This window comes from Castor canadensis, chromosome 15, assembly GCF_047511655.1.
Source record: "Castor canadensis chromosome 15, mCasCan1.hap1v2, whole genome shotgun sequence".
Taxonomy (NCBI): Eukaryota; Metazoa; Chordata; class Mammalia; order Rodentia; family Castoridae; genus Castor; species Castor canadensis.
Genome location: NC_133400.1, coordinates 67,196,114 through 67,210,661, shown reverse-complemented (window position 1 = coordinate 67,210,661; position 14,548 = coordinate 67,196,114). Strand labels below are relative to the sequence as shown.

The following is a 14,548-nucleotide window of genomic DNA, read 5'->3' as shown; positions in this document are numbered from 1 at the left end:
GATTCTTTAGCTCACGAATGAAGACCAGAAGAATTATAAATGGAAGAAAGCAAAGCATGTATATCCTCAGGTCCACAGTTCTCCTCTCACATGCACTAGATGAACTGGAAGTATTCGAAGCAAACACTCTGCTTTCCAATAATCCTTCATGAACCTGTATCAGATTAGCAAAGGAGTAAGGAAGCAGGGAAAACATCCATCAACTTACAAACATAAAAGGTACACAGAAACCCATAATCTATACACACTACGATAGATTCCCAGGGCACGCACTATAATAAATAAGATATTTACTTATTTTCAAGATATTCTGGCTTCCTAGAAACTCTTACGTATGTATACATCAGGTGTAAGGATAACTGAGGTAAGAGAATCTCCTTCGGGAGACAACTTCTTATATTGCACTGTAAAAATAAAGTCCACTAGGAAATTATGGCGATGGATTTACTAATTTACTTTGGAGCTCTGTGACTATCATGCTCAAGTTCCCAGCAAAGGTCTTGAAGATCTGCTCTGAGATCTCAGCACCTTCTTCAGAGTAGGAAACAAGTGCTAAGTACTTCTCCGAAACACACAGCAGCCAAAGCAAAGTTTAAAGACCATGCAGAAGGCAACTGTTTATAGATTACCACCACTATCAGTACATATTTTCTAAGTCGCCACCAGATTCATGCACGGCCATTTGCTAGACAGCAGGTCACTTCTGCTTGAGTAGAAATCTTTTACAAGATAAACCAACTTTGTCTGAAAACTTATTCACCCACTTCCATAACCCGATTTTCAGATTTACTATTTGCAGGTTCCACATATTAAAAATTGTCTGTGATTCAATTAATCATATAATCCAACTTACTAAAATAGATGAAATTTATAGAAGATTTTAGAAACAATTTTAAAATGTACAGCCAAAGAAATCACACTGCAATATAAGTACCAATGAAAACCCATTTTCCCCACACTCTGCACCCTCCTTGGAATATACTGCTACAATCAAGAGCCTGGATACATAGATTCTTAAGAAGTTGACTATAATCACAACAGCTACTACCATTTAGCACTTTTTCTGTATCAGGCACTGAACTACGTGCTTCATATGTACCTCATTAAATCCTCAAAATGGCTCTCAGAAGTGGGTTACAGTACCAATTTCAATTTAAACTACAGGAAACTGAAGCTTAGAAAGTAGAAAAATTTACGTAATATCAAGCTAGGGAGTAGGGGTTGTAGAATCCAAACTTAGGCCTGAGAATTGTGAGAGCTCCATGTTAACCTGACCAAATTCTGCAACATAGAGAGGGTGCTCTGAGCAAGTGCCACCTGTCCTGTGCTGACACATCGCTCTTTGAGTGGAGAAAGAGGCCAACAAGTCAGAACTTTGAAACAAAGCTCTGATACAGTTGATAATTCAAGAGTTTCCTTTACTTCACTGTACATTTGTAATTTATGATAAGCAATGCTTAATGTCACTCAGGTGGTGGGGACTTCATCTACTACATTTTTAAGCTATGTGGCAATTTATAACTCGCACTCTCTCGTGCTATGCCACGCACCATTTAAGAGATGCATAGCTCACCGTTATCTTTCTGGTAACTGGCATTGGAGCTTTATATTTTAGTTTCTATTAATCTGAATTGAAGCAAAACTGGCAACTTGCATCCTTTGGCATTAAGAAGAGAGCTCATTACTAACTCAATTCTTGCAACAACTAAATTGTTTAGAGCCAAGGGCTTCTTATCAAAGCAGTACTTCTGAAAACAGTGTTAGATAAAGGTGAAAGTTAAGCTCTACCATGAATTTCTGGCAAAAAATAGACAGTAACACAAACCATTTTTAAAGGGCTGTCTGAATTACTGGGTGCTTGGTAACTTAAAATTAATTCTATCATAAATATAATATTTTAGCATTCATTGGTAGAAAGATGGTTATGACAATTCTCAGGATTAAAAATTACAATAAAATAAAAATGTAGATACATACCTAGAGCAAGATTCAGGTAAACATTTGAGTCCTTTGGTGCCCTCTAGGGACAGAGATGGGCTATCTAATAGGACTTCTATGGTCTCACATGTTTACCATGTACACTAGAACAAATATTATAAAATAAAATTACTAAATTCAGTTCTTTCCATTTAGACTTCAAATTTACTAAAATCTACTACATCTTAACTTTTCAATGGCTTATAATTTAATTGTTAAAGTTCCAAAAGCAAATTAAGTTCTTTGGTAAAGCTGAAGAATTAATGTCGTACTTCCCCCTACATTTAAATACTGTTTTATGTTTTACAAAGACTTTCACAAATCTTTTATCAGATGAGTCTCACAATAAGTTTATCAGGAACAAGGGAAGATTTTGTTACTATTCCTATTTTACAAACAAGGAAGCTGAGGCTTGGCCAGGGATAAGAGGTCTTACCCACTGTCAGAGCTAAATCTGAGAACAAGGATTTGGTCTCCTATCTTCTGACTCCTGCGAATGTAAACTACATTTCCCCATCTCCATTCTCCATGCCAAAACACTGTCTCATCTATGTGAGCTTTTCCAGAGTATCTCAAGAGTGAGACAAGGAGGAGCTACCAGAACTATGGCAGATGAGAATCGCCAATGCAGTGTTTTCCCCCCACCATCTGTCATAATGGTTTAAAGGGACCAAGATCAGCTACGGTGCAGGTTTCCACATGTGTCTGACAACTAAACCATTAATTCTTTGGGTTATGGAAATATTGCACCTTCAGTCTCACGCATATTAGGGAAGTACCAACCCCACAGCTTGATCCTAGAGTTTTCATTAACAATGTGCTATATACTGTCACATCTCTGCAGAGTGGCACTCTCTACTCCATGATGCTCAGACCTCACCTCTTCTGCCCAGGTGATGTGTCATTGCTCTCAACTACTTTCCAAAGCCTGCTCTTTATGGCTCTAAAGGGCTTTCACCTTTCTATCTACAGCAGGCATTCTGCTTACCTCCCAGAGAGTCACTTTTACTTTTGTTTTGTTTTTTTCGGCAGTACTGAAGTTTGAATTCAGGGCCTGCACTTGCTAGACAAGCAAACACTCTACCACTTGAACCTTGACCCCTATCCCCAGTCCTTTTTTTTGCTTAAGTTATTTCTCAGGTAGGGCCTAATGATTTTGCCCAGGACCAGTGTCAGACCACAAACCTCCCCTCACACAGCTGGGATTATAGACATGTACCACCACACCCAGCTTGGTGGTTTTTTGCCTGGGCTGGTCTTGCACTGCAGATCCTCCCATCTCTGCCTCCCGAATTGCTGAGTTTTATAGGCATGCGCCACCACACCCCGCTTGAAAATCAATCCTCTACCCCATCTTCCAGATATGCACAAATGAGTTAAACTTTTCCATTCAACATTGGAAGCAACTGATCATATTTCATAGGAGAAAGTTATCCAAAACTTTCAGGCATTCATTTTCTCCCCTTTTTTTTACTCTGTTACACACACACACACACGCATGTACCTAAAATCAGACATTCTGTCCAGCGATAAACAACACGTTAGGTGGTAAGCCAGGTGTGGTGGTGAACGTCTGTAAACCCAGAAGCAGATGGATCATGAGTTCAAGGCCACAGCAAGACTCTGTTTCCAAAAACACCCACAGCGAATGTTAACCGTGACAAAGACCTAGGTTGCAACCTAATTACACAGACTTTAGGATATATTTCTCATGTTTTGTAAGACAGCTTCATAAAAATAAGCACACCATGTACTTCACAGAGTAATTATAAAGATCAAAATGCTGTATATCACAGCATGCAGATATAAAATCATAGGTTAAACAGAGCTTACTGATCACTCTCAGCACACATGAGAAACAGAGGAGTGCTGCCATCTTGCACAATCCTAAAATTCATTTCTTCATCGTAGTCCCATGTGAATGACTGGCAAGATGGTACATGTTATCAGCGCTTGACATCAACATCCTTATGAGGAATGGGGAGTCCTAGGAATATGCAATTTTTGGCACATCATCTACAAAAAAGTAATGCTAATGGAAGCACTGACACTTTATTTGATAAACAAGAGCACAAGCAGAACTGCTGGTTCTTTCCATCCCCTCACATGTCTCTTCTCTACATGCTGTCACTGGTCTCTCGCTCTATTCTACAATAACATATATCTGAGAGAACACCTGTACCTAAAGGATCAGCACAAGTTTAAGTTACAAATTTTTCTACCAGAAAAGTTTGTTTCATAAGTTGTCCTTTCTCTCATAGGATTTGGGAGTCTAGTGGTGGAAATCAACCTATAAATTAACTTTAATACAGTATGATCAAGGTTATTTTTTGAAGTCTTATAGAAGTGAGGAGAAAATAATAAATTCCAGGAAGAGGTGAAGAAAAGGATGTCATGGAGGAACAGCTATGGAAGGTTTCCCAGGTGACACTGAAACTGGGTTGGGAAATTTTCCAGAAATACACAAAACTTTTATAAATGCTGAGATGTGGAAATAAAGCGCTCACAACTAAATGTGACCCTTTAAGAGACCCTCTCATTTCTGTACAACAGCTCCACCAACTCTTTCAACATTAAACAGCTGTGGCTCAAGTGTAATCTACAGGGATGGACAAAATCAGGGGTTGGCAAAGCACAACCTGCAGAGCAAATATGGTCCACCATCTGGTTTTGCAAGTAAAACTTTACTGGAATACTGCCACATTTATTTACATATTGTTGTCTATGGCTGAGTTGAGTAGTTGCAACAGACACCATATGGCCTGAAAAGCAGAAAATACTTTTTACTTAACATTTTACAGAAAGTTTGCCAATTCTTGGTCTTAACATAAAATGAAGCACACTTTGTATTTAGAAAAGAGAGTCAAATGTATACTTATATATACTTCAAAGTTCTTTAGAAAACATATTTACATCATCATCTTGTATTAAACATCTGTAAGACAATATTTATTACGTATAATGTTTACTGCACTATATATATTTGGATAATTAATGTTACTGGCTGAAAAGATGGTTAAAGAAGATGGGGGTAAATAGGAATTAGTACCAGTCATAAAGAAATATGTCTGACTGTTTTGGCGTGAGTTTTTAGTCTGGTATTTTGCACGCTTGTCCACATAGACTGTCGACTGTGTTTGCCATCAAAGCTGCAAACCACCTCCTCTTCAAGCAAACCCTTCTAACACAGACAGAATATAGAAAACTATAATGCTGATACTACCTTTTTAAACAATGGCAGCAATTACTGGATTTTAGTAATAAATGCTCACTTTTTATAAACCTCACTTTTTTGGGCTGCTGGATAATCCATGTACTCTCTATAGAATATCAGAGTAAAGAATATGACCCTGAAATACCTATACATATGCTTTTGAGATCTAAATTTTGGGGGGTTGATTTTATTTTTATTTTGAGGGACTCGGTCTTGCTCCGTAACCTTGAACTCACAATCCTCCTGTCTCAGCTTTCTGAGTGCTGTGACCATAGACATGTGCCACTATCCCAGGCTAAATTTCAAGTCACTAAGTATTAGCAAATCATGTCATGGTCTGATCTGAAAGAACAGACATTGATACCATAAAACAAACAGAAAAATTAAAATAGTATCAGAAATCCAACTTGCAAAACAGAAGACTAAAGGAAAACCTGTAACGTTTATGAAAGGAAGACATTTTAGTATTTAACCCTGGCTTCCACAGAAGAAATGTGCCGTAAGCAGAGCATTAGAAGAAAATGATTTCACTAACTAGAGAAAAATACTCACTTGCTTTACATTTTCAGCTAAGAAGACAATATAAACACTGCAGAATCCCAGCTGTGTTATCACCAGAAAAAAGTCAACCACACTCTTATAGAGAATCCACGAATAAGTGTCAGTAAGAAGTGGTAAAATGTCAGTGTATTACTTCTCCTTTGGACTGCTATTTAGCTCCTTGTCATGGACTACTTTATGATAGAATATATTTTTTACTTCCTTAAGTAAAGAACATTTAAAATGTTTGCTTCCTACAAACATCATATATTATGATCCGTATGCCACTAGAATTATAGAGCAAGGAGGAGCAGAAATGTTTCTTCCTTTTCCCCCACATCTCCCTACCTTCATCCTGTTATAGTAAATTTCTTTCCTAATAAACTTTGCTATTGTTTTCACTACAAAACAAAAAAGAATTACAGAGCAAAAGAATGCCCAATTAAATTAAAAAGCCAAGTTTTTTACATCACTACCTATTCCTGAAATTCACCAGTTGGAGGACATCTGCTTATAAAACAATGTCATAAAAAATACCACACCTCTACAGCCCAAGTTCTTTTTCTTGTCGTGCAGTGTATTTTCCCCCCTCCCTATTCACGGCATTTGCAAATGTGTGACGCGTGCTTGGTACTATTCAAACCATTACTAAGGATGTAGAACGGAGAGCAAGAGGGCATAGCTTAAATCAAACAAGAGATCGCTTACTAGTTTTTTATTTTTAGTGAGTGATCTAGGAAATTCCAGCTATATAAAATACTAAACAGGAGTGAGAAAGAAATATCACCAAAGCTAGCAGTCAAAGTGACATTATTTGGGATGGCAGTTCTCAAGTCACAACATTTGCCTCCATGTTATCAATACACAGCCACACTTCATTGTTTTGGTCCAGAGACAAGGTGTGACTGCAACAGCATGCATCTATTAACCGATAATGGTCTCTTGTGTGACCATCAGTGTCAACAAAACCCACAGATCCTCCTTCTCACTTGGAATTAAAAGGCACCTGGCCTATCTTCATTCTGCCATAATGCTACCATTCTCTCCCTGGTTCTTCAGAGATATTATTTGTAAGTTACCTGGATACCTTAAAATAAATTCAAGTTTCCTTTCTCTGATGAATTACATTCAAGTATTTTAGTATTCCCTTAACATTTTTCACCTTTGATTTTAGTGTCCTACCCACAATGTTTCCAGCCATTTCTAACTGAAAGCCATTTTCCTTATAGAAGTAAACAAAGCTGCTTCTAATCTGGGGCAGAAGAAAGATGGGGTTTGGGGTTCTGGATTCTGTAGGCAAAACCGAAGTTCTTTTCCTAGTGTATATTATTTCCAAGTGTTAGGTTCTGTCTCCTTCCTTCTCCTCAGTATATCAAGAACTCAGGAACCTCATGAACTTATGAACAAACCTAAATTTATGAAAATCACCAGAAAAGCCTTCTTTAATCATAAACTACTAACATTGCTCTTTTTCTTCTTTAATTCCTACCACACACATTATCTGTACCACAGTTAGCATTTTGTTGATTATTCATGCTTTCTTAATTTTCTTAAATATCCTGTGTTCACCTGGCTTAGAGGTGCCATGTTATCAATAAGAAAGCTATCTAACTAATAAGACAGTAAGATATAAAATACAAACAGACCTCAGAGGTTTTATGAACATATAGTTAAACACCACAATTTTATCTGAAATAATGAGACTGTAACATTTTTCTTGATTTTTTGCCTTTCATTTAAAAAATTATTAAACATGATTATCTCATTGGTTGACCAGATACTTTATAAGTACCATTTTATTTAATCTATTATAAAAACTCTGTGAAATATAAGTTCATTTCATAGTGAGATACTCAAACCAAAACAATGAATAACTAGACCAAGGCTATTAAACAGAAAGTAGGTAGAGTTAAGATTTGAACCCAAGGCTGTCTAACTCTGAAGGCCAGTTATTATGTCCCCTCAGCTTTATTTATATCAGATTAGGAAACTTAAAAATTAACAAAATTTCAGCAGCTAGATATTAAAAACATATTAAGTGCCTACCTTCCCCAAGCTGCTTGCTTCTGAAGACAACTCCAAGGGCTGGCTTCCATAGCAAGACTCACGGTGTCACTATAACCCAAGGCTGGCTTTTTAAACCTGTCATTTAATCACACACAAACACACACACACACACACAAAAGAAAAACATTTAGTTGGTCCACAAAACCACTCCTAAAAAGGAACATCTAATAAGTGGAAATAAATGAAAACAGGGCTATGAAGTGATAGATTAGTTTTCAAAATGTGAAGATCTATATACTCCTAAAAACAGGCCTCAAGAAATTATAAATCTTTATCTGTCCTTTTCATCAGAATTTTAATTTTTATCTACTGCTAAAGTTTACCTAGCTACAGAATTCAGAGGAGCTAGTATTTTTGCTTCGATGATTTTGATATTTCAAATACATGAAAAATTGACTAGACAGCTCCTGTTCAAATTATTTTATAATGTAACTGCATGAATTTCCATTATATTCTCATGTAAAGTATCTCATTTAATCTTCAAAATAGCACCATGAGGTAGGCATTATTTCACCATTCTTTCTCTCCAACCTTTTTGCAAGTATGTATAGTTATTTAAACGTCGTAAGTGACATGCTTCTTTTTAAGAACATTCAACAATGACAAAAGAGCCAAGACTAGAATTCTGGTCTACTGGAATAGATTTTTTTTTTAATGGTTTGTTGTCCAGTAGAAATGTTTCATGATACAAAAATAAACAAAAAGGCATGTATTATTTTACTGATATCGACAAACCCCACACGTCGGTTCACAGCACTGAAGGCACTGTACCCAAAACTAAACTGCTAATAAATTAAAGACCTTGGACTATAACTGAAAGTGTACCACTGACTCCATTTCCTCTTTATATCTATTCTGATTTTCCCACTGGTACTAGGCAAAAAAAAAAAAGGCCACCCTATCTCACTAATAAGGTTCATATCATAAGTACTATGAAGATCCCTTGTTTGTGGATTCAATCAGACATGTATGAAAAACACTGTATTGGATATATTCAGACTTATTTTTCATGTCATTATTCCCTAATACAGCATAACAACTATTTGCATCGCATCTACACTGTATCAGGCATTACAAGTAACTAGAGACGATTTGACCTATGAGGAGGAAGTGCCTGGCACCACGCAAACACTCCATTGCTGAGCGTGAGGGACTTGTGCGCTGCAGATTTGGTGTCTGTGGAGATGGGACCAATACTCCAAGAATGTCAAGGATGACTAAACTGATGACTACATCTACATCTTATGCAACGCTACCCCACCCCATACTCATTATCTTAGATGTGTCTACATACAGATGAAAGGAAATACAGCTTCTGGTTGAAAAGCACAGACATACAAGGCTACGATGCTCTAAATAAGCACACAGCTTTAAAATAACTTAGACTTAATGAATCCACATTTACCTCTGACACAGAAAGTGACTGCAACGTACCAGTATGTGCGTACAGTGAACGGAAATGATTCCTGTGAACACAAGGCTGACTGGCCCAAGCTGTGGGAAAGAAAATGCAAAATGTTTAAATATTTAAATTTAAAGACACTGGTTAATCATAAAATCAGTAAGTCAGTGTACTACTGATTTTCAATGAAAAAAAACTGGACAAAATGATTAGTTATTTGCATAAGGGAAAAAATCAATAAACTTGATACAGAAAGGACATTAAGCAATATTTAAGACAACACGCACGACAGCACTGCAAAAAAAGAAATGGGTCCAATCAAAAGTGTTAAATATAACTTCTTTACTTTATAAATGAGTTCTCCCCATCGAGGTTCTCTGTAATTACAGTAATTTCTCTAACAATGTTTTGAATGTTTGTTTTTAAAAGATATCGTTACTCCTTTTGTTAACTATGTTTCCTTGTCTAAAAACCGTATACTTCATTCTGAGTCTAAAGAAAAATGGAGACAACACAATAATCTGCTCTATAACTACGTTTGTTGTTTTAAGTACACTGCTCAAATCTCTGAAATTCCAAAAGACAAAACCATACCTGGAAAGTTCCAATATTGTGCTAGGTTTCATGGGGATTTTGTCAAAAAACATAAATAAATAATTAAGAACAAATGAAAACAGTAATTCTCATCTTACATCATTATCAAGTTCACATAATTTTATCAATACAACAAAGATCTTCTAAATATCACTTCACCAGTTATATCTGGTGAGGCTGTATGCTAGCTGGCAGTGATTTTTGCTTACAATTACCTACAAGCTGGGTGCAGATTACAAAGAAGTCTTACCAGATAACAAAGAAGTCTTACCACTACGCCTGCATTTTTAATTGCCAATGGGAGTCCTAAAAGGCCTGTCCCAATATTTCCTTTAAGAAGATGCATCAGAGTTTGCACAAACCTGAAAAATAAAAATTGTGAGATTTAAACATTTTAGAACAAAAACTATTAAAATCACAATTTTAATTTTACTATTAGAAGGGAAGTGAAAATTTAATCTAGGTGACGAGCCTATTTCCACTTCACAAGTAATCCAGAATTCATACTTGGTTCCAGTCCTATCTTTGTTACTTACAAGTGGAACACAGAGAATTATTGTGGAAACTGAATGAGATATTTAACTGAAAGTGGTTTCGCAGGCTGAAAAGTGATAACAAAATGATTTTCTTGTAACATACTTTGCTGCTATGACTTCAGAACACTGGCACTGTCTGTATAATCAGGGCACTAAACACCCGGCCTATGATTATCAATCTGAGAGAAAGTTAATTAAAAGAAAAGCACAAGTTTAAAACTACCTGTGTTATCAGGTAAGGTAACAATTAATTTCCGAACAGCACGAATTCCCTCAGGGATCTGACCTAAGAATACTCGATAGGCAGCAGCTGAAGAAACTTTTCTTGACCAAGAGATTAAAGCTAGGAAGAGCACAGAATTGCTAGGCAAAACTGCTTGCCTAGAATCTCTTAGTTCATACTCTTCTCTTCCGACGAATTTCACGTTACTTTAATCACTGAGCTCCTTTCAGGATAAGAACTCATTAACGAGAAGGACACATCAGTGAGTTGTGTCTTCCCTACAACTTCGCTCACACCGCCCTTTTGCGTTCTCAATCCCCCTTCTCTCAGGACACAAGGCTGCCGACACCGTCCCCGTCCTCGCCTACGCCACCGCCGCCCCGGTCCTCGACGCAGACGCCACCCCCGTCCTCGCCGCCACCGCTGCCGCCCCGGTCCTCGCTCCCGACGCCGCCCTCGTCCTCGCCGCTGACGCCATCGCCACCGCCATCCTCACCGTCGTCGCCCCAGTCCTCGACACCGCCGCCACCGCCCTCGCCACTGCCCTAGCCGCCGCCTACGTCCTCGCCACCGCCGTCCTCGTCCCGGTCCTCGCCGCCGCCGCCACCCCCGCCCTCGCCTACAACGTCCCGGTCCTCGCCGCTGCCGCCTGCGCCACCCCTGTCCTCGCCTACGACGCCCCGGTCTCGCCGCCGCCGCCCCTTTACTCGCTGCCGCCGTCTTCGCCGCTGACGTTGACGCTGCCCGTCCTCGCCGCCGACGCCGCCAATGCCGTCCTCGACGAAGACGGCGTCCTCAACACCGCCAACCCCGTCCTCGCCTACAAGCCCCGGTCCTCGCTCCTGACACCGCCCTCACCGCCGCCCACGTCCCGGTCCTCGCCGCCACCACTACCGCCAGCGCCGTCCTCACCGTCGTCGCCCCAGTCCCCGCTGCCGACACCGCCCCTTCACTCGCTGCCGCCGTCTTCGCCGCCGACGTTGACGCTGCCCGTCCTCGCCGCCGCCCCTGTCCTCACTGCCGCCGATGCCGCCACTGCCGTCCTCGACGCCGCCAACCCCGTCCTGGCCGACGCCGACACCACCCCCGTCCTCACCTACGACGCCCCGGTCCTCGCTCCCGACGCCGCCCTCACCGCCGCCCACGTCCTCGCCGCTGCCGCCTGCACCACCGCCGTCCGCGTCCCGGTCCTCGCCGCCGACGCCACCCCCGCCCTCGCTCCCGACGCCAACCCCGTCCTCGCCGCCACCCCGGTCCTCGCTGCCGACGCCGCCCTCGCCACCGCCCACGACCTCGCCACCACCGCTACCGCCAGCGCCGTCCTCACCGTCGTCGCCCCAGTCCTGCTGCCGACGCCGCCCCTTCACTCGCTGCCGCCGTCTTCGCCGCAGACGCCACCTCCGTCCTCGCCGACGTCGACGCCGCCACTGCCGTCCTCGCCGCGCACGCCGTCCTCAACGCCGCCAACCCCGTCCTCGCCGCGCACGCCGTCCACAACGCCGCCAACCCCGTCCTCGCCGCGCACGCCGTCCTCAACGCCGCCAACCCCGTCCTCGCCGCGCACGCCGTCCACAACGCCGCCAACCCCGTCCTCGCCGCGCACGCCGTCCTCAACGCCGCCAACCCCGTCCTCGCCGCGCACGCCGTCCTCGCCGACGTCGACGCCGCCACCGCCGCCCTCGCCTACGACGTCCCGGTCCTCGCCGCTGCCGCCTGCGCCACCCCCGTCCTCGCCTACGACGCCCCGGTCTCGCCGCCGCCCCTGCCGTCCTCGACGAAGACGCCGTCCTCAACGCCGCCAACCCCGTCCTCGCCGACGCCACCCCCGTCCTCACCTACGACGCCCCGGTCCTCGCTCCCGACGCCGCCCTCACCGCCGCCCACGTCCTCGCCGCTGCCGCCTGAACCACCGCCGTCCGCTTCCCGGTCCTCGCCGCCGACGCCAACCCCCGCCCTCGCTCCCGACGCCAACCCCGTCCTCGCCGCCACCCCGGTCCTCGCTGCCGACGCCGCCCTCGCAACCGCCCACGACCTCGCCGCCACCGCTACCGCCAGCGCCGTCCTCACCGTCGTCGCCCCAGTCCTCGCTGCCGACGCCGTCCCTTCACTCGCTGCCGCCGTCCTCGCCGACGTCGACGCCGCCCTCGTCCCCGCCGCCGACGCCGCTGCCGTCTTCGCTGCAGCCGCTGCCGTCTTCGCCGCCACTGCCGTCCTCGACGAAGACGCCGCCACTGCCGTCCTCGCCGCCCTCGCCGTCCTCGCCGACGTCGACGCCGCCCCCGTCCTCGCCGCCGACGCCGCTGCCGTCTTCGCTGCAGCCGCTGCCGTCTTCGCCGCCACTGCCGTCCTCGACGAAGACGCCGCCACTGCCGTCCTCGCCGCCCTCAACGCCGCCACTGCCGTCCTCGCCGCCGACGCTGCCCTCGCCCGCCGTCGCCGCTGCAGCCCACCTGACTGTTCACGCCGGCAAGATGGCGGCGGCGGAAGCCGCAGACGACGGTACCTGCCGCCTCCAGGCCGAAGAGGTCGCTCCCGAGCGCTGCGATGCACGGAGGGATCCCGGCCGTGGATGCGCACGCGTCTCAGGTACGTTACGCGAGGCGTCCTTGGGTTGGCTGGGCCCGTAGGTGGGGGACACTGGGGGACAACTTGAGGTGGGGGCGGCTCCTGAGTTGGAGTAGGCGGGGCCTTTCATTCGGGTGATGGGCTCATTGATTGATTGACAGATCCGTCTCCCGAAGCCTTCTTGCTGCCTCCGGAAGACACAGGCTTCGTTCTTGGTTTGATGGTGTTCGGTTTTCATGAAGCATTGCGTTTGAGCATAGGGCACTTACCTTTTCCTTTTTGTTCTCAGCGCTGTGACAGTGCAGGACTCTCAGTAGGCTTGTTAATATGTCTGCCGCCTTCTTTAGAAATAGCATATTACTTTAACTCATCTAATGTGCTTTTAAAATAGTAACTAAAGGTTATACTTCGCTCACAATTCTTTAGTGTAATAAGTCTAGACATGTTCAAATAGATCTTACTCAACTGCCAACAGAAAAAACGTTTCTGGTGGGAAGCATACGTAGTAGTTTGAAAGTGAAGATAATCAGATACTAGGATTGGCTTATCTCATGGGCCCATGACAGGAAACGTCACCACCAGTCACACTTCTGAGCTGTAGAGAAATTCAGTCTGTATCTGTTGCTCTTTTGCTCCAATGTGTTATTCTCTAACGGATGAAATGGCACATGTGGTATCTTTAGGGGCCAAACAGCACAGCCAAGTATATATTTTATCAAGTAATACTGAAATTGATCAGGGAAACTACAAGATTAGCTTAAGGAGTTAGGAAAATTCTAGAGTGGGGTGTGATACCCAGCCTGCTGTACAAGAACCTGCCTGCCCTACTGTCAGTCAGGTGAAACATTTTTTTCCAAGCTTTCTTCTCTCACTCCCAGTTAGTGTTTTGGTATCTAGCAATCTGATTTAAGTTAATAGCTGCTCTTGTTCATACCCATTTCTTTATTGCTGAAACTCATACTGGTGATTACAGTGGGTGGTACTGGGCTATGAAAGCCAGTTTGTCCCAGATACACGTTACTGTTTTTAGTGTATTTATTGGCCTGTTGCTTTCTGAGCGCTTTTAGCGTTCTTTACAGCAACCATCTGTAGCTAAAAAATGAATTTGCAGTTTTCCAATCCAAATATACTCTTGTGACTCTTAAGTAAGGAATACACGATTTTGTTCCATGGTGACTAGTCAGTCATACCTAAAGTAAAACTCTAAAGCATAAAATGTATAACTTTAGCATTTAAATAAAAAACATCTTAATAGTCTATTGGTTTTATTTTCCTATAAAAACATTTTGGTCTGTATTCAACCCTTCCTTTCCAGAAAATTACTTCCAGTTCCTGGATTTATCTTTACATGAATTTTTTATAAGCCTTAATGGATTCAAAATGTATACAAGTAATAGATAAAGAGGTTGAAAAATTGATACCTATGGAGC

The 14,548-nt window shown here is 43.2% G+C and overlaps 1 protein-coding gene across 1 annotated transcript; it reads right to left on the bottom strand.

The window, feature by feature from the left end:
- Positions 1 to 2,098: 2,098 nt before the first annotated feature.
- Positions 2,099 to 13,356, bottom strand: LOC141417264 (uncharacterized). Its single transcript, XM_074055412.1, has 6 exons — positions 13,057 to 13,356; positions 12,621 to 12,919; positions 10,066 to 10,156; positions 9,204 to 9,292; positions 7,778 to 7,873; positions 2,099 to 3,550 (listed from the first exon to the last, which is right to left on the bottom strand). Exons 1-6 carry the CDS (start codon positions 13,354 to 13,356, stop codon positions 3,448 to 3,450), a joined length of 978 nt encoding a protein of 325 aa, XP_073911513.1. The 3' UTR covers positions 2,099 to 3,447.
- Positions 13,357 to 14,548: the final 1,192 nt, after the last annotated feature.